The sequence below is a fragment of the Crocodylus porosus genome, unplaced genomic scaffold, assembly GCF_001723895.1.
Source record: "Crocodylus porosus isolate Cpor-Errol unplaced genomic scaffold, CroPor_comp1, whole genome shotgun sequence".
NCBI lineage: Eukaryota > Metazoa > Chordata > Crocodylia > Crocodylidae > Crocodylus > Crocodylus porosus.
In genome coordinates, this window is record NW_017728927.1 from 15306833 (window position 1) to 15334434 (window position 27602).

A 27602-nucleotide genomic window follows, 5' to 3' on the forward strand; every position below is an offset into this window, starting at 1 on the left:
ATTTTCTGTTACAGGCGTAACCCAGTTTCTGCTCACTTAAATTGGTTAATGTGTAACTTCTGTCCCTAGCCCTTATGTCTAGTTTAAAATTATCCAAGACTAATTTATATACTTTTTTTTGTTTGTTTTGTTATGCTAGCATTAGCAATTCACTACATAGCTCTTCTTCCGCTCTGGTGCTCCCTGATATATTTGTTTTGCTTTGTTTTCCTAGGTTAAACAAGGCAAGGACTTGTAAGTTTCCTGATCATCCTAGTAGTCCTTTGCTGTACTTATGTCATTTGATGAGTTTTAGTTAAAGTGCCCCATGGAGTGGACATTTTGAAACCCAGGATGCTCAATGCATGTGATGGTGAGGCATGCTGGAGCTTTCTAATTCGAACGTTTCACATTAAACGAGTCTGTTCCGACACAATCCAATTGGAACGCATTGGAACATGTGTACAGGTACCCATTGTGTTGATGGCATATACTACTCCTCTCACTGACGCAAGTGTATCTTTCCCTAATTTTCAACTGATAAGCCCTTGTTCTTTCTGTAGGACATGCTGCCTCTCCTCCGCATTGACAATGCCCCGCAACTTCAAATCATGAACAAGTCTCATTAACACCCACTACTTAATGCCAAGGTCAATACTTAAAATACTGAACAAGATCAAGACTGTAGGAACCCCCACTAGTAACCTCTCTCCAGCCTGATAATGTTTATTTCAGAACCATCTTTGTCATGTCCCTTTTGCTAATTTCTCACCAGCCTATCTATACTTGTACCAAGCCCTGTCTTCTCATGTTTAACCAATAAATCTCTGTGTAGCCCTTTATTATTGGCTTTACTGAACTCTCGACAGATTAGAGCAACCACATTTCCCTAGTCCAGGAAATCCATTTTTTATCAAAGAAAGATGTGAGGTTAGCCTGGGATAATCTACTTCAGGTAAACCCTTGTTGCCTTTTGTCTCATTTTCCATTTACTTGCATGCCTTGAATTATTCTTTCTTACAAAATTTGTTCTAAGGCCTTGCTTGCTTTTGAGGTCAAATTAGAAGGCCTAGGTTTGTAGTTATTCAGATTTCATTTTTCCCCCTTTCTTACTTTCTTAAACATAGGAATTGTGTTTGCTGTTCTTTAGTCTCACAGTACAAGCTCTGATTTGACGGAGTTATTAAAAGCCCCCCCCGGTAAGAGGCATGCAGGTTTGTGTACCATTTCTGGGAAAGAGATTATCTATTTTTCCCCACTCTGAAGACACTTCCAGTTCTGCTTCAGCTGTGAAGATGATACTTTCCATTTCCATATCCTCATTCCTATTAGGTATCCTCCCTTTACCCCATTTTCCTTACTGGAAATTGAGGCAAAGTATTCATTAAGTGTAAATCGTTCTACAATCCCTTGTTATAGCCATTGTGTATGTACGAATGTAGTAGGTTTCAGCACAAAATGCTGGTTCATGTAATTCTTTAGAGGGAAATCTGAACACCATCTACTCTGCTTTAGAATTATCCTCTCAGAGCAAAATAGGGACAATTCTGTTGGTGGTGCCAATTCTGTATATTTGAGCCCTAGTGACTAGTACAGAACTGATGTGAAATGATGTCTGGTGCTACTGACATTAATACATGAAGATTTCCAATCATGCAAGTCACTGCGAGCCTTTTTAATAAGACTGTTGGATCTAGCCAATAATTTGTTACCTGGTCCCAGTGCTAGGTCCAGGGATTTCATCCTTAAATGTTTAATTTAGGACCTTATCACTTTTTACCACATATTAATTAATGTAAACTGCCTGATAAGGTCAGTATGAAACACAAGATGCAGGCTGTGCATCTGGTAATAGGAATCTGCCTAATTAAGCTAGGGACTCATAGAAAATGGTTTTGACAACTCACCAAGTTGACTTAAGAGAAGTACATTGATTAAAAAAAATCTATAATAGGAAAAAAATACTGGTTAAGCATTTTATTTTCCAGCAAAGCCAGATTCATAGTTCATCAAATATTTTAACTGGATTTATCTGTATCACGTAAATAGATGTGGATAAAGGTTTATTCTTTGGACCTTCCTTTGAAAGTCTAGAATTGCATAATGACAAGAGAGAGATTTTTATCTTAACTGGCAGTCTCAACTCTGAATTTCCTCACTTCAGTTGCTTTAAGATGTTCAGATACTTTGCTGTAGTTTTATGATTCTACTTTCAGAAATCACTCGAGGTTTCCCTTAATATCTAACCAGGAAAAACCAAACCCCGCTCCCCCAACAAGCATACCATTTCAAGTCACGTTACAAAAGGAGGAATAAAATGGTTAACATTTCCAGTGAGCAAAGCAAACTGCATTCACTTAATAGTATACTGGAGGTTTTTTTCATCACCAGTCTATACCTTATCTCCACAGGTTTTTTGCACACATAATTGACTGCATTCGAAAGTGACTGTGCACCTTCACACAATTCCCAGATGACATTCAATTGCTTAATTGGAGCAGGTACAATTCTCTTTTTTTGTTTCTACAAAATGGCTAAGCCTTACTTTGTGAGCACAATCTGTTACCTGTATGTGTAAAAAAAGAGCACTCAACATTTCAGAAAAGATGCAACCATTTGCACTGATTTATTTTGCAAGTAAAGATGCTGCTACAAATAAGAGAATGTTAAAACATGCAAACTGCAGTAGTGAGAATATACTAGGATGTCAAAATACAGATATTGCAAATGACTGTGTAAGTAATTATATGGGCAGAACTATGCTCAATGCAGTACATAGCTACTTTTTGTAGTTAAAAATCAAAATGGAGACCATAAGTTGTGTCTGATCCACACTGTGTTAATGCAAGTATGATTAAGATAATGGACTGGGACTCCATACCCAGCTCAGGCACACATTTCTTGTGTCATTTTGGGCATGTCACATAGACCCAGTTCAGTAGAACTGTGACGCACACTGCATAAAAAGTTGCCTGACTTACAGTATCTGGAACTTAAAGGCATACTTAAAATTGAGCACATTGTTCAGTATTGAAAAAATATTTGTATTTAAGTGCTTTGAATGACGGTCCCTTTTCTGAATGAGGGCCTTGAGCGCTCTGTCTCAGCTTCCTAGATGTTAAAATTGAGATGACTATTTCCTTTCTCCTAGACATTGTCTTTCTTGTCTATTTTGATTGTTTCCACTTAAAGTCAAAACTCTTTTTACTCTGTGCTCGTACAGAAAACCCTTGCTATTCATGGATTCACGATTCGCGGTTTTGAATATTTGCGGTGCAAATATTTGAACCCATGCTCTCTCCCTGCGCATGCTCTCCCCATAGTGTATAGTGTTATGGAGGTGGTGGCGTCTGCAGGAGCTCTTCATTTGCCACCGCTGGGCTCCTGCTGCCATCAGCACATGCCGTTCATGAATGCAGATGCAGAAGGCAGACATTCATGAATGTATTTGTAGATGTCCCCATTTGCGGGGACCTCTAGGATGTATCCCCCGTAAATGGTGAGGGTCTCCTGTGCAGTATTTAGCCCTAAGGGGATTGGATCTTCATTTTGACCTCTGAGCACTGTAGTTAAAATAACAATAGCAGCAACAACAGTTATAAATCCCAGGTTTGCATTTTTAAACTTTTAAAAAGAGCCTCTGGAGGCTGAAATGTTGCATTTTTGAGGCCAGTAGAGCTGGACAAATATTGAAGAGACTAGCCAACTGCCTGTCAGGAATGATGGGGGAAGAGGGGTGAGCAGGGATGGAGCGCTGCCACCTGCCACCCTGTGCCACTGCCTTCCAGGAGTTGGGGGGGGAGCTTGCCCCACCATCCCCCTCGGCCAGCACCCCGTGCTGCCACCGCCTCCGCCTCTGGGGAGCAGGGCAGGGGGCAACACGAAGCCAGCAGCCTTGATCCCCACTCTGTCCCCACCATCATGGCGGTGCTCTGCCGTGCCACTGCCACTGCCTCCTGTCCAGAATGCTCTTGGAACACTCTGATTGGTTGTTTCAATCAGCATTGTGATTGACTGCCAAGACAACCAATCAGTGTGTAAATAAAGCATTACTGACAGATAGAGTGACAGACTAAGGCTTTTACTATACTAGAACTGTCTATGAAGTTACTTTGAGTAAAATTCAAAGATTTTTTATAGTGCTGTTCTCACTTTTAATTTGCCATCCTTAGGCCGTGTCCATGTGTGGTGTGAACATTTGGTTCCCCAGGGACAAGTAGCGGCGGTGCACCTTGTGCTGCTGCTACTTGTCCCAAGGGAATGCCCATGCCACGTGCACTTTGGCATGTGGCAAGTTACCTTGGTTGGGGTAAGGGAGGCTGGCCCCAGTAGCCTTATCTGGGGTCCTGGGGACCTCCCGGGCAGTGGTGGCCTTAGGGTTGTTGGGGCCCTGGCCAAGAGAGTCATTTTGGGGCCCATTAGAGACTTAATTTTGATGACCTATAAGCAAGTCAGACCTTTTTTATTTCAATTTCACTTTGCCCTATCCATGAAGCTGCAATGAAGGTATCTTAATACAATATTGATAATACAAATATTCAGTGTAATTAATTTTTATTTTTATAAAGTGTGGGGCCCCAGGTAGTTGCTCAATTTGCCCTCCCCTAAGGCTGGTAAGGATCCCAGGGCTGCAGCAGCAGTGATTCTGCTGGTGGAACCGGCTGGAAGCTGCAGCATGACTCTGGCTGGCCTGGCTCTGCTTTTGAGCAGTGCACGCTGTTGGTACGTGCACTGCTCCACTTTTTTTTCTGCAGGTTTTTTTGACCTAGAAGCAGAATGTTTTGAGTATGTATTCACTCAATTTTTCAAGCCAGAACTGTTAGATGTACTGATGCAATGCCCATAAGAATATCTGTGATACACCTGCCCCTAAACAGGTACCTCTCTCATCTTTAGATAAGGTGACTGTACGTCCCGGTTTAGTTGGGACACTCACAGATTTTTGGAGGCTGGTTCCTGGCCGGCTGGTAAGAGTTAAAATGAGCATCTCAGAAATGCAAGGTGGGGTGGGGGGCACAGTCCAGCTGGAAGGCAGAGTGGCATGGAGCACCGGCCAGGCGGGCAAGGCCCGGTGCCCCATGTCACCCTGCCTTCATCTTGGTTTGCAACAGTGCCACTGACGTGGGGGAGCAGGAGGAGAGGGGGCACTGCCCCAGATTTCTTTATGGTCAGCCTATATATAGAAGTCTCAGTTGTTCAGGCAGGGGGCACAAACAAAAGCATAGGATCAATGGAAGCAACCAATCACACAGCACCAGAGAAGAGTAGATAAAGCACAGGTGCCAAGTGATAGTTGTTTTGAATAATTTGCAAGTCGTGTATGAAATAGCTTTACATAATACTTCTGTTGAATAAATTGTTTTAATGAGCAAATACATAAAAATCAGTCTCTGTGGCTAATTTATGAATGGGAAAAAGGACTCAATTGAGCACCATAAATTATTTTTTGTAAATAGATCATGTCTTGATCTACTGTCTCCTTGGTAAACCACACTTCTTTTTATTATATCTAAGAGCTCATTTTGGAAGCATAAGAACCATTAAATGATACGTAGCCACCTTCTTAATTAAACTTCTTACAACATGGAAGGAATGCAGTGCAATTAGTCAGTTTACCTGGTGAGATGAAAAATGTCCTCCACAGTTTCTTGTCACGAGTGACATCCCTTATTTCTCTGGTCATATTAACCAGTCTGCCAGCAACGGGTGGAACACGACGGAAATCTAGGATCCTGAAAGGGGAAGAAAAGAGGCAGTTTACATAAAAGATAAAAACTGAGAGAGATGCAAAAGAGGGAGGTACATTCTACTCACATGGAACCATCAATAGACTTTAAACCAATTCCCAGCTAGGGATGCCTAAAATACTCAAGCATTAAACCTGGCCCAGGCATCTCACGGTCCCAAATCACTTAGCCAAGAACCTCAAAAGGAACTCTGACTTCAGCCAAGGTTCTTGCAAGTTCTCATCTCTGCTCCTATCTCGTGGTACAAAAGGAGCTCCATCTCTAATCCAGCCCACGAAATCCCATGGTCTCCAAGTATAACATCTGCTTCCCAGTGAACCTCATTCCTAAGGCATATATGTGACCCTGGCCACATCTACACGAGCAGCGGACTGCGCCGTACCAATGCTATACATTTTTTTCCAGGCTACTGTGCAGCAGCATCACATCATGGGGGTTAGTGCCCACCAGTGCTACTGTGCAGTAGCATCTTGTGTAGACACATGGACTGAATGGATTTCATTCCACATTCTGTCCTAGGACGTCGCGTGGATTCTAGTTCTAACCCAAGCCTAAGATTACAAATGAGCTCCTAAAACTAAAGATAGGATGGCAGCTCTCTTCTCCCTGCCTTGCACTTCCCCGACCAATACCCATCCCAGGCAGGAGAAACCACAGGCAAGGCTGGGCATGTGCAGCCAGGGCGGTGGAGCCTGCTCCAATTCACCCACCTTGTTCCCATGCACAAACAGTGGTATTTGCCTGCAGGGAAGCAAGTCTCCTAATCCAGCCCAGCAGCTCCCCCTGGCACTTTATTTCTGAAACTTTCACTAATACTACTACATACTTAAACTCAAAGAAAGGGCACCAAAACATAAGCTTGTCCAGGGTGCCATAAGACCAGCCCTAATTGTACTTACCTGTCCAAATGAAATGCTGCTATTTCAGCATTGTGCCTTTCATAGTCTGAGAAGTAAAAAAAGTCAGGTGGAGTTTCCTGTTCTCTGGTTTGCCTGCAAAACAAAACAGGCACCATAAGCAATGGTTAGTTTATATAAGGAACAATGCTGAAAAATCAAATACTTCATTCAAGGGTTTGCATCTTAAAAGTACTTCAGGTTTGTATTATTTGCCATACATTAATTTTATCTTGTTTCTAAACTACTGTAACAAAACTCTGGATACTAAGCCTGTACTCAAGCATGAAAGCTGCTGTCAGAAGTGCTGTTCCACTCAAGACACTTGCTCTATTTAACAAGATGTATTTTCTCACTCTCAAACATTTCATTAGCGATCCCGGTAAAGAAAATGTCATTTCATTAAATTATCATTAACTGTTATTATAAAATTTCCAAAAGTAATAAAATTTCTCTTTCTTGTTCAGCAGTCATGCCACTGCTATCAAAAATCTGACTCTTCTTTTGTATTCCTTTGCCCTAACAATGACATGTTTTCTCCATTTCAGAAGAAAAGGAACAGTTGTGCTTTGATTGCAGTGACATATGTCATGTTTCAAAGAACATTAATAAGACCATGCACCAGAGAGGATGCAAGAATACATTGTTTCTTCATTTGAAGCGCAAATAAAAATTGTCATTTTGATAGAATTGGAAAAGGTCAAAGCTGGAACATTTAACTTGGCTAAAAAAAATGGAAAGATCCTCACATATAACATATTTTGACTCTGCTGAGGTCAATGGGATCTTTGAAACCATTTTCAGCAGGACCAGGAATAAGAACATATGAACAAAAGAAGTGCTATATTGGGTCAGACCAGTGGTCTATCTAGCCCAGTATCTGTCTGTGACAGTGGCAGAAGTGGGTGCTATATAGGGAGAACACTGAACTGAATATCTGTAAAGTGATCTATACCTTAGTCAAGAATTGGCATGCAGATGAAACTCTCCGCACCCTGAACAGTTGTCTAATACAAGACCTAATCTGCACTTGCACTCCCTTTTGAGGACCAGAGTGGGACTTAAGTGTTGCACAGATCTATGGCCCATTTGCATGTCACCCCAAGAGTTAAAAAATTACTTTTCCATGCGCTGTTTTCCTTGGCACAGTATTAGCAAAATGCTAAGTAGGCAAGACCTGAAGTGAGGCATCACTGCAGATATGCAGAGACCAACGCCACATTTATTTTCTTGTCATGTATAGCTCAAATCACAGCTATTTTGTGGGCCTGCAACTCACTTAATGAGAATCCAGACAGTACAAAATGGCACCACGCAATAGTACCTTTCACATATGTGCCCCCCGTTCAGCAAAAGTTCTACAGGGTAGCAATCAAATGAGCAATCACTTCTCTCCAATTGCTCCCATTGTTGCAAAAAGTTCACAAGGATAAAGGGTAGAAGTGAACTCAGGACAAAATAATAAACAACGTAGTGCTTTGCCTCCACTAAGTAGCTTAGGAAGAGAGGGGAAAGCCACAAGGAGGGACAAAATAGAGTCACAAACTCAATGCAACGTACTGCACAATATGTAATTCAGAGACAATAGTCAGAGAGGCTGAAGACAAAATTCTCATTGTATCCATTCATGTCAAAACTACGGTGTAACCTCAAGACTAAGTGGAATGAGCTCAATTATAAATTCAGGGAAGAGAAATTAACAGGTTTCCACTTGGCAAACACGTAAGCATTTTTATGTAGTCATATTTTTTCAGAAATCTATTACATTTCTGTGACTAATCCAAAGAGAGAGAGAGGAAAAGAGAGATACATCTCCAGTACTTTGCAAAGCACGCACATTTTACTCAATGTGGCTGATAAGCTTCCGAAAATATTACTAATTAGCTAATCAATACCATCTGCTTTTTATCTGTCAGAGTGTTTAGAAGTATCGAGGCTATTCCTTTCCAAGAAAATTTTGATCCAGAAAATACATCTTGAATAAAGGGGAGATCTTAATCTTGAGAGTGCAATGATGTACAGAAAACTGTGGATTCCTTGATGCTACATAGCTAACATATGGGGTAGTCATTAAATTACCACAGGACCAGGAGAGTCGCACAAACTTCACTTATCTATTAGTGCCCTGCAGCTCCATGCCGTGGTGCTGGTATTATTAATTTTGGAATGAGTTCATTTTTCCTGTAGTTGTAACTTGGTTTATACATGTTTCTGTACTGCCATGATACCTTATTTACATAGCAGTGCATCATTTCTGAAAGGTCAAAATGTTGATCATGAGGAGAATCCTGGAAGCACTCAAAACATGGACAGGGCACCAAAGTCATGACTTCATCTGGAAGAAGGAGCAACTAGGATCTCCATACCAAGATATGTTATCAGGAAACAGTAAAAGGTATAATGTGCCACTGCCCCTGTCTACATGAGATGCTTTACTGTGCAGTAGATGAATCTACTGTACAGTAAAGCATCACTGTCTATATGTGCATGTGCTTACTGCACAGCAAGTTAGTCTACTGTGCAGTAAAGTTACTGCTCAGTAAAGCCAAATAGCACTAATTGCATGTGTAAACATGCCCACTGTGTATAGCATATATACGTATGGTACACCACAGAACATACAAAACCGTTTGCCGCTGGCACAGTTCTTAGTCAAAACCTTCTTCCAAAGCAATGGGTGGTTCTGAGGGCCTGTCCAACTACGTTAGGAGGGCACCCAAAGCAATGAAGGCCCATGATCTAAATATTTCCTTTTATATTAATAGGAATGTATTTTACCAACAATTTAAAACTCAAATTCATGGGACTATTACCTGGTGTGCGTAGTCAGATCAATGGGGTGTGTGGTCAGATCCTAATTCCCTAGGTCCAACTGTACTCTGATTTATACAGGTGCAGAGCCAAAAGATCAAATACTTCTCTCAGTCACAATGATGCAAACCTATTTAGCTCTGCGGATTTAGTCTGTCCTTAGATCACTGCAAATGAGAGCTTAATTTGACCCCAAATCTCTAGCTAAGTGAAGGGCTGGGGAAGGAACCCTGTATTCTGAATCCATTCTGGGTCAATTAAAATACCAGATGAAACAACCCTAGATTCAATCCATCCTGTAGTCTGTTTTAGAACATGACTGCATTTTAAAAGAAAGAGGGAAAAAAACCCTAATTGTGTTTAGTTAATTAGGTGATGGTTATTGAACAAAGACTGCCTAATAAAATGACAAATGCAAACAGAACAATATGTTAAACCTCTGCAGAAGTTTAGACCTCTGACTGATAATAAATTAAGGATAATGGTAAGAACTCTGCGGTGCCAGCAATAAAGGCTCACATCAGGCACGATGCAGGTTTTGTACCAGTTGCAGAGAGTAGGCGAGAATTTCTGGCTGCTGCTCTTATTTTGCAAACAGTTGGAAATTCAGTATTCTGCTCTTTGGAGGAAAATTTGGCAGATTTTTATAATGGCAGAATGGAAGTTCTGGAGGAGAGACAGATGGAGTTCTGCTGATTCTGCATGTTGTTAAAAATTGTGCAGTGGCACCACACCAATTACAGCAGTAGCAGAAGACAAATCAGCACTAGTAACTTCAGCAGAGGAGAAACAAGAACAAACATGAAAAACCAAGTCAGTGAAAATCCTGATGCAACAATGTAACTTGGAGAAAAACAGGAGTTTTTGTATTTTGCAAAAAAGTGGAGTTTTGTATTAAAAGGAGCACACAGTATTTAATATAAAATGAAACAGTTTCTGTGCTCTCATCTTTTGTTATAATGGCAAGTCATGTGGATGAAGGAAAGAATTAAAATGAGTCAGAGCATTCACAAGTAAACACACTGAGTCAGCCCATTATTAATATTAATTAATCACACAATGTGTTGTTCAAGAGTATTTGGACAATTTGATGGGGTGATTTATGTGTGCAAATATTTGCAAAACCTGAAATACTAACAAGCAAGTGTCACCATGAATTTCTTTCTCCATAGGTTTGGGGCAAAATTCAGTATTGATCATTTATTTCTTAGTAGCCCTTCATGAATGTTGGCCATGCATTGAGTCCAGACTATTACTCGAGCTAGCCATTATCAAACTTACACTGATTGAGCTCGAGAAGAAGAAAGTACTACAGGCACTAAATACTTAGGTTAGTAATTTAAATTTAGCATCCGTAAGTTCTCTTCCTGTTGCCTATGTCATCATCATCGACATCAGGCATATCAAACAGTACTAAGGTGTGCCAGGACCACAGCTGTGTAGAATTCAGTCTAGATGTTGTACTCCTTCAACAGACTGCTGTAAGGCTCCGATTACATGCAGAAGGGTAAAAAGCAGACAAAGATAGAAAGCCTTAGATTAATCTGAGTCACCTGTTATACTTCAGGACATATTCATTGTACCAGACATCCAGAGACATTTCAGAACCAATTTTGTACCCCAAGAATAGTATTTTAACTAATCAAAGGATGGGTTATTGATTTGTGGCTGTGGATTCTGAGGCCCTTTCTTTTTAAGCAGGCCATACTTCCTGCTTTTGTTTTAAAGAAGTCCATAAGTAATCAGCAGAGTTGACTGAAAATATTACAGTATACATTCATGAGGCAGCACCAGTGAGCGGATAAGTAAAATGAAATGAACAGTTATCTTTTTTACATGTTGTGCTGAACTGTTTGGGGTTAGACTGTAAGGTCTTCAGGGCTAGGAATTTTTCAGGTGTCTAGCTGTGTTAGACTATCAGGCATGACGTGGCACCAATTGTGACCGGACATGACTACAATACACATACTGATAATAAGTATCTTGGAAGCAGTGGATGGGATCATTTGAGGTGGAACAGTAGTAAATTCTAGAGCAGGAGAACTGATAAGAGCCTTAGCAGGCTAGTGAAGCAAGGTAACTACATTGACCCAAACACAACTAACATGGATAGTTTTGCTATTCTAACAGATAAGTGAAGATTATCTGGGTGTACCTAGAATTATCAGTTGTTACTGTTCTCCTTAGGAAATCAGCACTCTTTTGATATAGTGCTTCTCACTGGGCATGTCTACACGTTCATTAATGTGCCTTAGTTACTGCACATTTAGTTTAGTACCTCTAATAACATAGAGGTTATTTTCATTTTCATGATCCCCCATTATAGCCTATGGGTGAAACTTCTGGTACAAACTGAATACACTGTGACTAGAGTTACTCTGCAGTAGTGCTGGTGCACGGTTTACACAGCCTAATAACACTGCACAGTAGGGCTGTGCAAAACACCATCACTTCATTTCAATGTCTGTTTTCCTGTTTCGTTTTGAAGCACTGTCCCATTTTGTTTCGTTAAAACTGTTTTGCTGTTTCGAGGTGTTTTGAAGTTTCACCCATAGGCTACAATGGGGGATCATAAAAATGCCTAAAACGTTGTCATTTCGTGCCTGATTTGGATTGCAGGGATGGTAGCCCATTCTGAAGGCATGTAGCCTGCAAAGTTTCAAGGAGATAGGTGCAGAGGTTTCTCTGAAACTGCACCTCAAACTTCAAAAAGCAAAACTCATGACACTTGCCAGCAGCGGTGGCCTCCTGTCATCTGGCACATAGATCTGGGGGCCTGCACCCCCGGGAGAGCTGTGGGGCTGTGCTGGACTCCTCCCAGGGGTGCGGGCCCCCTGGATCTGCGCTAGATGACAGGAGGCTGCTGCTGTCACCTGGGACCGGCACTGAGTGCAGCCCACGCCCAGTGCCAGGGAATACTGATGCTGCCACTGGCCCCAGGAAGCAACGGCATCCTCCTGTCATCTGGCCCAGTGACGGGAGGCGGGGAAAGCCAGGGCTGCACTCCGAGTGACTCCGCAGCCCCATGGAGCTCAGCCCGGCGGTGGGAGACGGAGTGCAGCCTGGCGGCAGGAGGTGGGAAGAGCCAGGGGTGTGCTCCACCTCCTGCTGCTGGGCTGAGCTCCACGGGGCTGTGGAGCTACTTGGAGTGCAGCCCAGCAGTGGGAGGTGGGGAGAGCCAGGGCTGCACTCCAGCCAGCTCTGCCAGCCCCACAGAGCTCCGCTTGGTGGTGGGAGGCAAGAAGAGTCAGGGTTGTGCTCCGCCTCTCTTTGCTGGGCTGAGCTCTACGGGGCTATGGAGCCATCACCAGGCTGCTTCAAAACTCAAAATGTTTTGAAACTTTCAAAATGTTTTGAGCGCCCTCATGTCATTTGGAAGCTGTTTCGAAGCTTTTTGTTTCATTTTGATTTCGCTGTTTCGAGCTTGAAACATGTCGAAACAGCTTCGGAATGAAACATACGGCAAAATTTCGCATGGCCCTACTGCACAGTAGGCTATTAGCACTGTTAATAACCACTGCTGCACAGTGTTATTAGGCTGATGCACAGTAAGCATCTGTGTAGACACGCCTATTCACTGTGAAATGGTTGAGGTGATTAAACTTTGTTTCCCCTTGGAGGAAGCAGAGTTTCAGGGACTTTCTCGTAACATATGGTACAAATACAGTGTTATCTAAAATGATAAAACACAGATACTACAGTACTAAAATGTGTCACTTAGCAGCCTGCTGTGATTGCTACTACCTTGCAAGTTGCAAGGGAGATGGGAATAGCCTTTCCTGTTTAGGAATATAGGTCTGGACAGGGCTTCCTGGCTCACTGCATCCACTTCCCTTTTGCCACAAGAAGTCCAGAGCATGAGCACCATTTTTTTTTTTTTTTTTAATGAACACAGATGTCTGCGAAATCTTACTATTTTTTTATGCACTTGCTTTTCTTACTAGTTGAAGAAACAGAATGAAAGTCCAAAGATTATTTGTGCGATGTTTTCTCTTTATGTCAAGTTGGATTGTGTTGGAATGGAATGTAGAGTGCCCCGAGATAATCGAAAGCTTATTACTCTAAGTGAAGGAGGCAGCCCATCGAAAAAAAGGATGTCTCTGAGGCAGCTGCAGTCCTTAGTAGGGCACTTAAATTTTGCATGCAGAATCATATCACCAGGGAGAGCTTTCTATCAGCATTTGGCATCAGCTTGAGCAGGTGGGGAAAAATGCCACTTAATTTTATAATACCTTTTAGTGGCGTAGTATGTCCTTAGGAAGATAAATGATGTTGCTAATGCATCTACATCTACAGTAGCAAAGATATCTGGCGCCTATTTGCAACTCCTTCTGGAATCTTGGCAGCTGATCATTTTGGCTTTATCAAAGCTTTCTGTTACAAAAAGCACTCCTAGGAACTATATGAGCTGTTTACAAGAGCAAAATATGGTCCAGAAAATGAGCAGCCAATCAGGAATTCAAAGACATGCAATTTAATGTGTTAGAGGAAGGATGTTTGGCCCAGTCAATCGCTATCATCCACATGACAATATGGGCTTTTGCAAGACATTGGGCTTCTAGCATTAACTAGCGGTTCTATGATTAGAAAAACAGGAGAACATTTACCGTGGCAGAAAGACAGAAATTTGCATAGGGATGCAATAAGAATAGGGATAATTAACAAACTGCTGAAACTGATAAATACCATGATCGTGCTACTGCCTGCTAGCCCTGGGGGATGTTTTTTTTCCTGTGAAGTAGAGAGCTTGACAATCACATGTACTTAAAGACCAGCTAACTTAACATTAACAGTAGAATTTCAGCCATCTGAATGAAGTCCAGATAATGAGAGACATTTTTATATAGAAATCCTCGTTATAAACAAAAGATCCTCCCTCCACACACCCAGAAACAGCCTACTAGCTTGTCCCCAACTGCAATTGCTGAGATTATCTTCCCTGCCCAGTGCCTTGACCATAACTCTTTCCCTCTAGGATCCATGCGTCGGCTTCACTCAACTCTAAATCCTAGCCTGATATTTTATTTCCAGGAGTATCCATACACGTCTAGCTTTATCTCCTCCTGTGCTCAGTGTAGCTCTCTGTGCTCTGTTAGCATTCCTCCAGTGATATGCCCAATGCCTCTCTTGCCTCTACCAGACTGATGCCACTTTTTACACTATACCACATTTAGCGGCAGAACGTCACTAGAGACAAAACAATTCCCTGCACCTCCCAAAGGAAAGTCTACAGAAAACCTGGTCCGTGAAACATTTTAGCTGGGATCACATGGCTCTCTAAGTCTGATCAAGATCAGCTGTATCCCATCTTCTGGCCTGATCTGATGAGTACTGAGGACTATTGGTTCCCAGTTCCAGACTAAGCTTGGGGTTGTTAAGCTCTTTACAGGATTTGAGCTCTTACACTTTACAGACCAGAGCCCTGTTCTTTACTTGGCAGGTTCCTTATGAGACAGGGATTGTTCTGGTTAGTGCATTAAAGGAATACACTACCAATATATTTAATTAGAGACAGGTTAAAACCTGGACCATTTGTTTTGACTTATCCATTCCAAAATATAGTAGCTTGGATAATATGAACTCCAGACACAAACTGACCCAGATCTGGAAGCTGAATTGTGACCTCCTCGGGTCAGTGCAAGTAAAAATGGTACTCAACTCCTTTAAAAGAGAATTTAAAAAACCCCAGAGAGCATACAAATATTAGCAGCCAAACAGGACACAAGTTATTCAGGTTCACTATAGAAGTCAATATAACATAATTGGATTTACAATCAAGGTAACTATCCCATGTTCCCATGATCATGTTATTTTAGTCTCTAACGAAACAAAAATGAGGCGCTTTAAAAAAGGTCCATTCTTGCAGATTTTATTTTTTCTTATAATGCTCTGGATTTGGGACCCAATTCTTTGTGCACTGCATCATGTTCATTGGTACTGCACTTGGAATAAAGTCAGGATACCATTTGGCATACCCTCACACATGCAAAAACTCTTTATTGTTCATCAAAGAATGGAACATGAAAGCAAAAGATGGCACAATCAGATTGCGCAGTTCTTCAATCAGTCTTTGTTGTTTTCAGACATACAGAACAAAAAAAAAAAGGAAATTTTTGCAGGGAAGAAGAAGCATGAAGTTTGACCAATCCATATTAGAGACAGGCCAAATAAAGACATGTCTAACCTCATGGAAAAAGCAGATGCAGAATATTAGTGTGAGCACATGAGTGACGATGTCTAATAAACCCATCACTCCTTTTGGGTGGGATGCCTGGCACTTATCCATCTTCTTTCTTTCGGGAACTCAGCTGACACAATCAACATCACACAAACAAGATGTCAGAGCTAAAACAAGGGAAGTCAGTTTGATGGGAAATATATTGACAGTAGAAATTTTAAATCCACAGCTTTTTTATGTAGGAGCTAACTGAAAAAGAATACAAAAGGAAATGTAGACACAAGCCACACAAACCACGCAAATCAATTACAGGAAAAAAAAATAAAGAGATGGACTCTGATACAACCTAACTGCAAAGAGGTGTGTGTATATATACATTCACTGTATGCACTATACATATACCAGGTGCTAATACTTTCTATGGCAGCATTTGACGTGATGCTTGCAGACATGTAGGGCTACTTCTTCGAATGTTTGTCTGCATAATCCCTCTTTTTCTGCAGCAAATATCTCAAATCTAACACTCAGGCACAGTGTGTAACCCTGCATGCAACTTTGCACAGTTGAGTTGGGGTGAGTGCATTTGATAACGGGCCAATTTCTCTTTTGGGTTATCGCACCAGCACTGTTGTAACTGAGAGCAGAATTTGGCCCTGTTAATACTGTTTGTGCGTGTGAGCGTGTGTGTGTGTTTATACACTGCTGCTCTTGACAGTGTTAAAAACCCACACACTATAGTTATGATGATTGCCTTATGGACAGTTCTGGGGACCTCCAAAATTATCCTGCCTAGTGCTGGGGGCGCTGGACCCAGCGATCTTGCGAGGTCCCTTCTGGCCCCTCACAATCTATGAATCACTCTGAGCTAAGGAAAAGGATCTCTGAAGCTGAGAGTACTAAGAAACATGTATCCTCTGCGCTTTGGGCACAGAGGGTGATAAATAACATGCTAACAGATAATATTGTAGGTAACCTGCGTACTATGAAATTGCATGTTATTACATACAAGAGCGTGCATGTGTGTATGTGGACATGCACATACATGTATAAAAGATTAATCGCGAATTTTCTTTCATCTTCCTTTATGGAGGTGGTTGAAAGTAAGGAGAATAGGTGGTTACAAATGCCACACTGGCTAACTGGCTATATATTAGACAGAAAAGCTTCTTAGCCATCAGCTGTAAAAAAAAAAAAAGTGCTTGCATGGAAAACAAAGAAATCATGGTTTGAAAAGGCAGACAAGTGCTGGGGAGGAGGAAGGGTCCTGTCACTAATTTACTTTGAGGATATGTAACATCATAGCCCAGAAATGTTTGATGCATCTTTGCGAGAGAAACCAGGCTTGACATACAGGAGTAGAAAGATTAAGAGAGACTCAACAGCCTTACAAAACAGTTCTCTGTATCCACTTTAATATGGTCAGTGTTGTTGCCACAGCAGGGAGAAGAGAAGCTCACAGCAATTAAATAAGCAGAGAAGATCATTAACGAAGTGCTGCAATGATATTCTGTGCATCTGTTTAAGGTACCTGTGTTAGGGACCTAATGTGTAAAAATCCTTTTATTTTCCATACAACCGCCTGGCTGCTTTAGAGGCGTGCATTCCAGCAAGACAGTAGCGCGTGCATTTTAGCTATGGCCAGTCCATGGAATCTGTCATCTTTCCCTTTGATCCATCCCTTTGAGGCCCTAGTTATATATTGTCTGCTCACCAGAAACTACAAACATGAAAAATGATACAACTGCAAAAAAAAAAAAAAACTTTGTGAAAAATGGGCAAGGCAAACAACTTGCTTTATGCCTGGGCAGCCTCAGGTTTTCCTTAGAAAACAGAATATTTTGTAAGTAGAGAGGTTCTGAATATTTAAACATCTGGAGAGCTCTGGCAAGGTGGGAAGAAAAATACTTACAGAATCAAAAGTTTAAAGCAGTTCTTCAGCACAGAGAACGTTGCTTAATATGTGCTTTGTCTGGGGTCATTCAAGGGTAGAGATTAAGAGGAACAATAACAGCACAGCCATTAGAAGCACCAAGCAGTTCCAAATAATTTCCTTCGGTGGAAGATTTTGTTGCTTTTTTGCCAGCGAGTGTATGCCCCACAGATACACCAGGTTTGAAGATATTATTTTGATCGAGATATACTGTAAATATCGTTGGAAAGTGCATTTTGAACATGCTGTGTTGCGAATCAGATGCGTACCAGTAACTTCTTCCGCCCATCTGTTTATCAAGCTCCTTACAGGGATTGGATCGCATTGCCGGAGTTGCTTAGGGCAGCATGGTCATGCACAAGATTATCCTTAAAATACCTCTGGGAGGCAGAAAACTACCATTGCCATTCCATGGAAGGACAGTTTAAGCATGGATGTGATGCTGCAGTGAGCTAAGCACTGTCACCTGACCCCAAAAGGACATAACATGCTTTACTTTAGACAGAGGAGTCGTCAACTGGTTTAAAGGTGTTCTTTCAAAATTAAGCATATGCTTATGTGCTTTGTTGGATCTGGCTACAGTGCTGAGCACGCTGCAGGATCAAGCCAAAGGTGACTTGCTGAAGGTCATGCAAGCAGTCTTTGGCAGAGTCATTAACTTATCATAGGTCTCCTGAAACCCAATCCACTTCCTCAACCTCAAGATCAATCTCAGAGGAGAAATAAGATTTCCTTTCTTATTCATGATAGCAAAGACCTGAGGTGAAATCCCAGGACTCTATGAAAAGTCACCGCTGCTGATTTTAATGGGGCAAGAATTTTACCTTTTAAAGATCATTCAAGTTTTGATGCTTATAGTATACCCAGTATAATGTGTATCCAGATCACTAATGAGAGACTCATTAGTACCACAGAGAGGTCACTTGCCACGTTAGTCTGAAATCAGGCAGAAGTTAGAGCAGCGTGGCACCCTAGCCGGTTCAGAGAGGTGTCAGCTTTCATAGCTGACAGCCTGGTTTGCAAGATCCTTTCTTGGATCATAGAAGCCGATGAAGTAGACTGTTGGCAACAAAAGCTCGTGCCTCTGAGCAAATCAGTCTCTACTCTGCAGCAGTCATTTAAGTCTTCTTGTGTGGATAAGGCAGGCAAAATTTGATCAAGTCCTGACTTTCCTCAGCAGTAGTGTTACTAGGACCAAGGTGACTGGGGCTGCAGTGCTGGGCTCCGATTTGTGGGAAAGGGAGAGTGGGCATAAAAGCAGCTGCTGCAGCACTGTGGAAGTTGTGGCTGCCCCCATGCATCCTGCTGCCCCGGGTGCCCGTCTGCCTTGTTACACCTGCTTCTCCGGTTTTTCCCTACAACCTATGAAATCCCTGAAGTCATCGAAGTCCCAGAGACAAAATCTCACTTGAAAAGGGCAGGCAGGCAATTATTTTGGGCAGAAGGTTTTGGCAAGCCACTGAAGTCTGCATGACAGGCATCCCAGGGCAGATTAATATTAATTTTCTGAATTTTTTAGGGGCCCCGCGGGCTGGACAGAATGGTTTGGCGTGCTGTATCTGGCCCACGGGCTGCATTTTGCCCACCCTGACTTAGAGACATCACGGATGGAGAAGATGGACCAAAAGGCCATGGACAACAGCCCTGACCCTAAAGCCAGAGCATTGTCCTCTTCAGCCTGTCACACCCAAATACTGAGATACGTGTGGGAGGAATTAGGAATACAGGACAGGACATGGCCTTTTGGACCACCAAGTCAGTCCCTATAATCAGAGGCAATAGCTGGCAAAGAGCTCCAAACAGCATCCGCGCCAACCTCTTTCCATACCACAGTCACAAAGCATGCTGTGCACACAAAGCCAAGAAGATCCTGCAACATGCTGATGGCAACACAGGGAAGAGGGTGCTACTGATGTCTGGCCACGGCAATGGCACAGGAGTTACTAGGTTAAAATCATATTTGCTTGCATACCACACACATACTCTTTCCTCAAAAAATAACTCTCCAAAATTGGGGTGCACGTCTTAAACAAGGAAGCTGGTTTTCTGCTGGAATACAAAGCATGAAGCCCCATAAAATGGCTGCTACTTCTTTTCCCTTCTTTCCCCCCTCAGCGGCTGCAAGGAGGGAGGAGTGCAATCAAATCTTCATCAGCAGTTAGTCTTAACACTTTTAGAGCTGAATCAGAGTAGGGACAGAGCCTAATTTTCAGCTTTCTTATTCTCTTCCCTTTTCTGCTTGGCTACAAGCAGCCAATTCAGCTGTGAGGGGGTTAAAACCGCAGCTTTTGCCTGAGCAGAAAAGGGAGCATGAGCTGAAGATTAAGCTCTGCCACTTCTATGCAGCCATTACTTTGGAAAATCTTTTCACTTCATTTTGCCTTCCCAAAAATGAGGTGCATGCACATTATATGTGCAAAAATATGGTATATACTCAGAGGTTCCCTAATAGGGGACCAGGCCCATGTTAAAGAGGAAGGTAATAACTCCCACAGTCTTTGCTAAATCTGACCTGAAGGAAAAATTCAGGAATTAGAATTAGGGAAGGAATTAGAATTAGGGTACAATATTTATGCTTTACATTTCTCCTATAGGCCTTGGTGGTACATTTTACCATGCAGGTCTAAGTCAGAATTTCTTTTCCTTGCTTTGTCTCTCTATATTTACATTATGCAGAGCACTTGCAATTTTTGCACTCCTAAGTTTTGGATAAAATTGAATATGAACCATTTTCCATCTCCATTAGATGCTTATAACAAATTATATGAATCTTGAAGTTACATTTTATTATAGCTTTGCAAAATAAACCAATTTTCTTCAGATCCTGTTTTAGAAAGACATTAGAAGTGGTTTATTACTCTGTTGCTGCACTGTCTCCACGGAGGGCAAACACATAATCTACATCTATACCAAGACCATTCCACTTCAGAGTGAATTCCAGGGAACCAAATGCCCTGATGGAAAATATGTAGGAGAAACCAAACCACAACTGTGCACCAGAATGAATGCACACTGAAAATCTATCAAAGACATGAATGCCTAATCACTAGGGGTGTGTGAAGCGGGTCTTATTCGATTTGGTTTTGAATCGGCACAAACCAGGGACAGTGATTTGATTAATTGATTTGGATCACTGTCCCTGATTCAATTCATCTGAATCCGAAGATTTGATGCTGATTCAGAAAATCTGTGATTTGGACATAGACACAGCTTTAAAAGTTTTTTCTACATATCTTGAGGTACCAGTGTGACTTGGGAACGCTGCGATGCTGGGGTGGCTGGAGCATCCCACAGAAGTGTGGGGGCCCTCCATGTGCTCAGCGGCAAACCTGGAAGTGGACTGGAAATGCTTCTGGTCCACTTCCAGGTCTGCTGCTAAGCGCACTGGGGAGCCCCACCCCCCAAACCCTCCTGTGGGACACTCAGTGCACCCCAGCATCTCAGCATTCACGAGCCCCTGCTACCTAGAGGTATGTAGAAAAAACATTTAAAGCTTTCTTTGTCTGAATCGCCAAATCTTTTTTAGTTGATTTGGAGGGTTCCGATTTGATTCAGAGAGATTAAAGGGTCCTCTGAGTTGATTCGGATTCAGAGCTTCAGCCACCGAATCAGGCCGAATCTCTGCCAAATTGAATCAGGGACCAAAGCTTCACATAGCCCTACTAATTTCCTGTGGGTGCACATTTCTCACAAGAAAACCACTCTCTCTCCAGTCTCTCAGTTTTAATCCTCAAAGGGAATTCACAAAACACCTTTCAGAGACAAGCCTATGAACTTCACTTCATCGACCTACTGGATACAAAAAACCATGGACTAAATATAGACATTGGATTTATGACACTTTATAACCTGCCTAACATCTGAATCCCCAGGTACCTCTCCACTATTTACCAGCTACATTCATTCCTCCTTAGCCCCCAACCTGTCTCTCACCCACCGACTCTTCAATTTACCTCTTCACTGACTGGCTTTCTTGCATGCATACCAGCCTCTGGCTTCTTTATTATTCATTCCATCCAGGAAGAGCACAGACCAACTGCAGGTACTTCTGCAGCCTGACAACGGGTGTTTGTACCCAGAAGCTTTCAAAGAAGAATGTTTCCAACTCTTTGAATTATCTAATAAAAGATATCAGGTTTACCAAAAGGACCTTGACTTCCAAGAAACCATATCTTTTGGTTTGGGCACAATACCTTCCTAATGCAAACAGAATGAAGTAGGCTTTTAAAGGAGTTCAGTGCCCTCTATTTATAATTTACCATAGGGGGTTACTGTGTTGTACTGAACTGTGATATTTATTCTGACAAAAGCCAAGTGCCCAAGATTCTGCAGACAAACATATCTGTCCAAAAACATTAGCAAGACTAAAGTGACTTCTCCTATGTGTATCTGCTGAATATAGATGGAATCTGCTGATCTATAGCAACAGTGGAGGTGAACTTCTCTCCTGTGCAGAAGGTCTATTCCATTCATATATCTCAATGGGGTTTACAAAGAAGGTCAACTTCATTATCCAATTTATAGGTGAGGAAATTGAGGCCTAGAGGAGTGACACTTCTTTGCCAAGGTCACCCTGAAGCCCTGAGGCAGAACCAGCGGTGAACCCCAGTTCTATCACATCCCATTTGAAAACACCGTCCCACTAGTCACACTGTCTCTGTCACTGTGGGCACCTGTAAGTGCTCAAAAGTGGCAGATAAGCAGGGCACAGATGTAGCGCTGGTCATCTACCCAGGGGCGCGCTTCACCCTCCCGGAACTGCTTCTCAAGGTTGTTTTAGTACAAAATCGAGAAAATCTTCAATAATTATGCCGCAGATGATAGCAGGCATGTGGTTATTGCAAGATAAACTCTCCCTAGGGCTAAGTGTTTCTAATTCCTGAGAGGTGTGATTTCCCAATAAAATGCACACACCCTTGAACTTGCTTCAGTGCAGCTATTACCGTTCTTTAATGTGTGGCAAAGGGTGATGTGCCTCTCTGAGCTGGAAAGAAGATGTAATTGCCTGGTTGAGAGTACTCTGTGGTTATGAAAGAAATGGGAATTGCTTTGATATGGTGTGGCATTTCATTACTCTAATAAAGCAAACTATTCTACCACCTTCTTTTTATTTTTACTTCAGGTCTCCTGTATCATTGCTTCTCTTCCTCTGTCAGCAGCCATGAGCTCTGCGAAGGGTAACTTGCTCTGAGCTCTCCACTCTCTCTGCAGTTTGCAGCAAACTTCCAGGCCTCTTTCCTTTCTTTCAGTGCGAGGTTTGTATAAGTGAGGAGTGAAGAACGCCACCACATTTACTTCAGTGCTCCTCTAGCTCTTTGTGTGGGCTGGCTGTAACTCAGTCAGCAGAAAGATGAAATATCTGCAAAGCTTTAAATACAAATACAAGCATTGGCCATCTACTGCAACGATAATACCTCCCCCCCCAGCTCTATCTATTAACCTTTGTGGATTTTTCTTTAAATGGCCACTAACGTGTATAAGCTGTGGTGACTAAGCCAGTCTTCAAAGCATTTTGGAGTATCGTGACATCCCTAGTTTGTCATTACAAGTATTTCTGCAGTAGATACTTCAAGTACCTGAGTAATTTAGGAGCAAAAAGTCCCACTGATTTGTGCTTTGAGGGATGCCTTTGAAAATCTTACTTCTCATCCAAATTTATTCCTCTCTTCCTGGCTACCCCAACCCCCATACTAGTCTGTACTTCATAGTGAGAGCACCACACTGCACTAATGGGTTTGGAAACCATACTTGAGATCCTTCATCTTGCCTGGATAAGGGTTGGGCCATTCTCTGCTGACCCATAGGGATGCCCTATTGATCCCCAGGGGAAATCAGATAGCATTATCACTACAGATCATGCTTCTCACTTTCATTAGAGAAGGGGTTCTTTAACTTCCAGGTTTCCACATTAGCTTAGGCCCTAGCTGGTGAAAGCTTTAGCAGGGATGAATTAATCCAGTACTTTCTAAGTTCCTCAAACAGAATATTATAACTTTCCATATTTAATCCAAGTCAGTAGACATTGCCATTGGTGGAAACGACAAAACTTGCTTTATTTGAAGGAACCCATGAATATGATTTTCAAAAAGCGCCCGTTGGCTTAGGTCCACTCCTAGTGAAATAAAAAATATTGCAAATCCCAACCTAGAAGAATAAGGAGCAGCAGGACAGCACAGTAACAATGCTGAGCTTTACTAGCTAGAAAGAAAGTCTCTCTCTCTCTCTCTCTCTCTCTCTCTCTCTCTCTATTTATTTTCAGCAGGAACTCTTGGGGCAATTGCTATTTTATATAAATATCTGCTGTCAAGTGAGAATGTGTTCAGTGAACTACCATTCTCAAAGTGCACAGCAGAATATTCATGCTTCATGGATCACAAAATGTATACACCTAAACCTCAAGGAAAGTTTAAGCAGAGTGCGGGGGAAAAATATTCGTACTGAAATGACTGAGTTTAGTAAATGTCAAATGTGACACGAGTATGCAAGTTTTAATGAGAATGGGGGAAAAAAAAATCAGTGTAGGCCAATTTAAATGTAAAAGCTTACTTTAGCTCAGGTTGCTTTGTAAAATAAAAGATGAGTACATGTTAAAGCCCGCTGAGGCAGCTAATGAAAGCAAGATTGGGGGGGGAGAGAAGAAAAAGAAAGAAAGGGAAAGAAAAAGACAAAGTTTGCAAAAGATATGCAGTAAAACCCTTTTAAGTGAAATACCATTGTTGCCAGACATTTTTTACTAAGCTGATTTATGATATGCAGCTGCTTTTCAGTAACTACATATGTCTGGCTACTTCTCATCGAATTTTTAAGCTGCATTAAAACATCTCTAAAAGATGCAGCTTATCTATGGTACAATGTTGTGTGTGTGTCTGTGCAATTTACACACGTTCTCGAGGGGTTTTTTAAGTGAGGATAATTTTTTTTTTTAAATCAAGTAGATCAGAGACAACTCTAGTAGGCTAAGCTAATTTTATTGTAATTTTTAACTGGGCTATCAATATACGTACATATCAATACTGAACAACCATGTTGCATCAATCTCTGTCTTTTCTTATTCCACCCCACTATTTGAATATTGAATATATTCAATATTCACATGCATATATATTTGAATATATGCCTCTGACGCAAATAGTCTTTATTTCTCTGCCTTGTGCCTGACTTCAGGCTAACATGGTGAACTATATTTCCCTGCTATTTTTTCTTCTTTTCCTATGTCTGATCTACTTCTCCTTGAAGTTGATGGAAGGTCTCTCAGTGATTCCATGGAGAAGTGGATTGGGCTCTTTTAGAGTCATGTGCTCAATTATGACCGTTCTGTACTCACATGATACAGGAATTGACCCCAAATCTCACTGACGTAAAGGGAAAGGCTCCCATTGTCTGCAATAGGCTTTGAATCAGGTCACTGAGTACCAGAGGTACTGATCATGATATTAAACATTATGTCCCTGATAAAGTTGAGCTGGGGAGCATGACACATGACTAATCCAAACGTAGTCACTATAGAGAAAATTGTGAGATCTTACTAGCATCAAGTTGGATGCTTTTAGGGTTGACTGTAAATACTTCTTAAACAATATAATATAATTAAAGGTGGAACCTGAAACCTGTCACACAACCAGGTAAGTCCCTAACATTTTTAAGCTTGAGTTCTGTAGATTAGAAAAAAACTAGTAATCCACAAACCATTTGCCTTTGGTTTCTACAAGGTCATTTGAATTCCTTCCTTAAGAGACTACCAGCAGAATGGCCCCATCACCTGTCCCTGTTAGTTCACCTAAAGGGGGCGGAGGGGATATTTTAATTTTACTGTGAATACCTATTTTTGAATAAAACGTAGAAACTGCTCTGGATGCTTTGTTTCCCGTGCATCTTCTAGACAATATTTGATGGCCAAAATATTGTTGGAAATCTCTCGTGGAATATGTATTTCAAACTAAAAGCACAAATCTTCAGAGGAAATCTGATTCTGGACTTTCTGGCTACCAAGTGGGGAGACTAGAACAAAACCACGTGCTCGATGACAACCAGAACTAACCTCCAGGACTCAGATGCTGAACATAAAGTTCTCGCATCAAATTGTCTGTGTCCAATTGACGGGCGGAGGTTTAGCCAGGGAAATGAGATAATAAATACTGTTTCCGATAACAAACCCAATAAAGCTGTAATCTGCTTGTTGACCAACTGCGGGTGGAAGAAGAGCCTAAGCTTATTGAACAAGCGATTTTCTACAAATTATCTGCCCTTTCAGAGAACATCCTAATCTCTGCCGCTTAGGTCCTAGCAAGAGGTGGGGTTGAGATTTTCACCCAAATGACATGTTTTTTCTCTCTCAGCGGTTGCCTCCGTTATTACAGTGCAGGCCGGATCCTTCTCCCTTTAGGAACACTTTTTAATCCCAGTTGAATGGACAATATGGCCACAAAATACATGATGCAGGCACACATTCATCAGGCTTTAAAAATCTGACTGATTCCTGCATTAGAGCGAGGGACTTGCTGGACCCACTAGAGAATCGAGTAGTGGATATCCAGGGTAGAAGCAGCACCCCCTGGATGTTGGACACTATTTTATTAGCCCTCAAGAGGAACTACTAAGACAGGACGGTGGAAGGGGCATGGGGCATCTGACCTGGCTTGTTGACCGTCTCAGGCAGAGGGAGGAAGGGAAGTGAAGTGAAATATTATGGGCTCCTTTGCTTAACTAAGGACGACAGGGGAAAGCTCAGGCCGTATAGCAGGGCCTACTCTGCAATCCCATATTCTTCACAGACGCTGCTGCCACTACATCATGAACAGCAGTTTTATTTCTAGCACTGTGACAGCTTCTGCCATGACCCTGGAGTCACCAACATTTTTTAAACATGTTACTTAAGCTCGGTTACCACAGTAAACTCTAGAGGCAGGTCTGAATCTGTGGAGTGAACTCCCACATGCGCGAAGCGTTTTGTAACCTCACTCCCAAGCGCAGGGTGCCCTTCTGTGACCCGCCTTCTGTCACAGCCAGGCAGAACGATGCGTGCGTTAAACACCCCAAACTAAACCCTACCCCAACCAAACGCTAAGGCTAAGTACAGACATGCAAAAAGCCTCCGTGCTTGTCCTCAGCAGCACTCATGGGCTGGCCTGGCTCAGCGCCCCAGCCCCAGCCGTGGGCGAGGCAGGGAATGGGGCCGTGCCGGGCCTGGAGCGCCCGGGGCGGGCACGGCAGCCCCATGTCATGGTGTCCTGGGGAGTGCAAGCCTCTTCCTGGGGGAGGGGCTGCACAGGCAAAGCTGCCACAGACTGCGAAGGGTGAGTGGCAGTGGTGGCAATGGGATGGGTGGCTCTGGTGAATTTTGGGGTGTCATATGGCTCTGTAGTGCTGCTGCCACTTAGCACCCCCCATAGCCACCTCTCCCAGCCTCACCACTGCCACTGCCCACCTTGCGTAGGCCGCGACCCCGGTGCAGCCCCGTCACGAGGAAGAGGCTTGAAATCGGTGGGAAACCATGACAGGGGCTGCTGCCCTTGTCAGGGTCCTTCCCCCCACACTTCGGCAGAGGTGGAGGCATGGCCCCCTGAGGTGAAGGGGGCAGAGCAGAGGTTATTCCCCCCTCCTCTCCCCTGGGGGACCCCAGCCGGGATCTGCCTAGCCGGGGCCCAGCAGCGCCTGTCAGGGGGTGCTCAGCCTTTGCAGGGGTGAGCAGCAGAGGCAGTGGCCAGGGCTGGCAGACCCTGGCTGTGGTCCCCTGGTGAGAAAGGGGAGAATAAGCGCCCTCCTTGCACCCTTTGTCTCGGGGCCATGCCGGCCCGGCTGCATACCCCTACTCTGCTCCAGATAGAGCAGACAGCACAGTTCAGCCCAGGGCTGCAAGCATGCTGGGATGCTGGGGAACTCTGATGTAACTTAGACCAGGAAGAGGTCTTGGACAGAAGTTTCATAAACCGGTTTGACCCAACTCAGTTAAGTCTGATGCTACATTCAGCCAGGTTTATCTTAAACCAGTCTCAGCCATTTTGAAGCTGGTTTATGTGCACTGAACTTCTGTTCTGTTGCAGGTTTAAATCAGTTTCTGGTCA

The 27602-nt window shown here is 42.6% G+C and overlaps 1 protein-coding gene across 1 annotated transcript in view; it reads right to left on the reverse strand.

Moving 5' to 3' along the window:
• Positions 1-27602, reverse strand: part of FAM20C (FAM20C, golgi associated secretory pathway kinase) — an 82406-nt gene that overhangs the window by 14443 nt on the left and 40361 nt on the right. Inside the window, 2 exon segments of the mRNA XM_019542091.1 lie at positions 5596-5711; positions 6626-6718. Of these exon segments, the coding sequence (XP_019397636.1) occupies positions 5596-5711; positions 6626-6718 (209 nt within the window).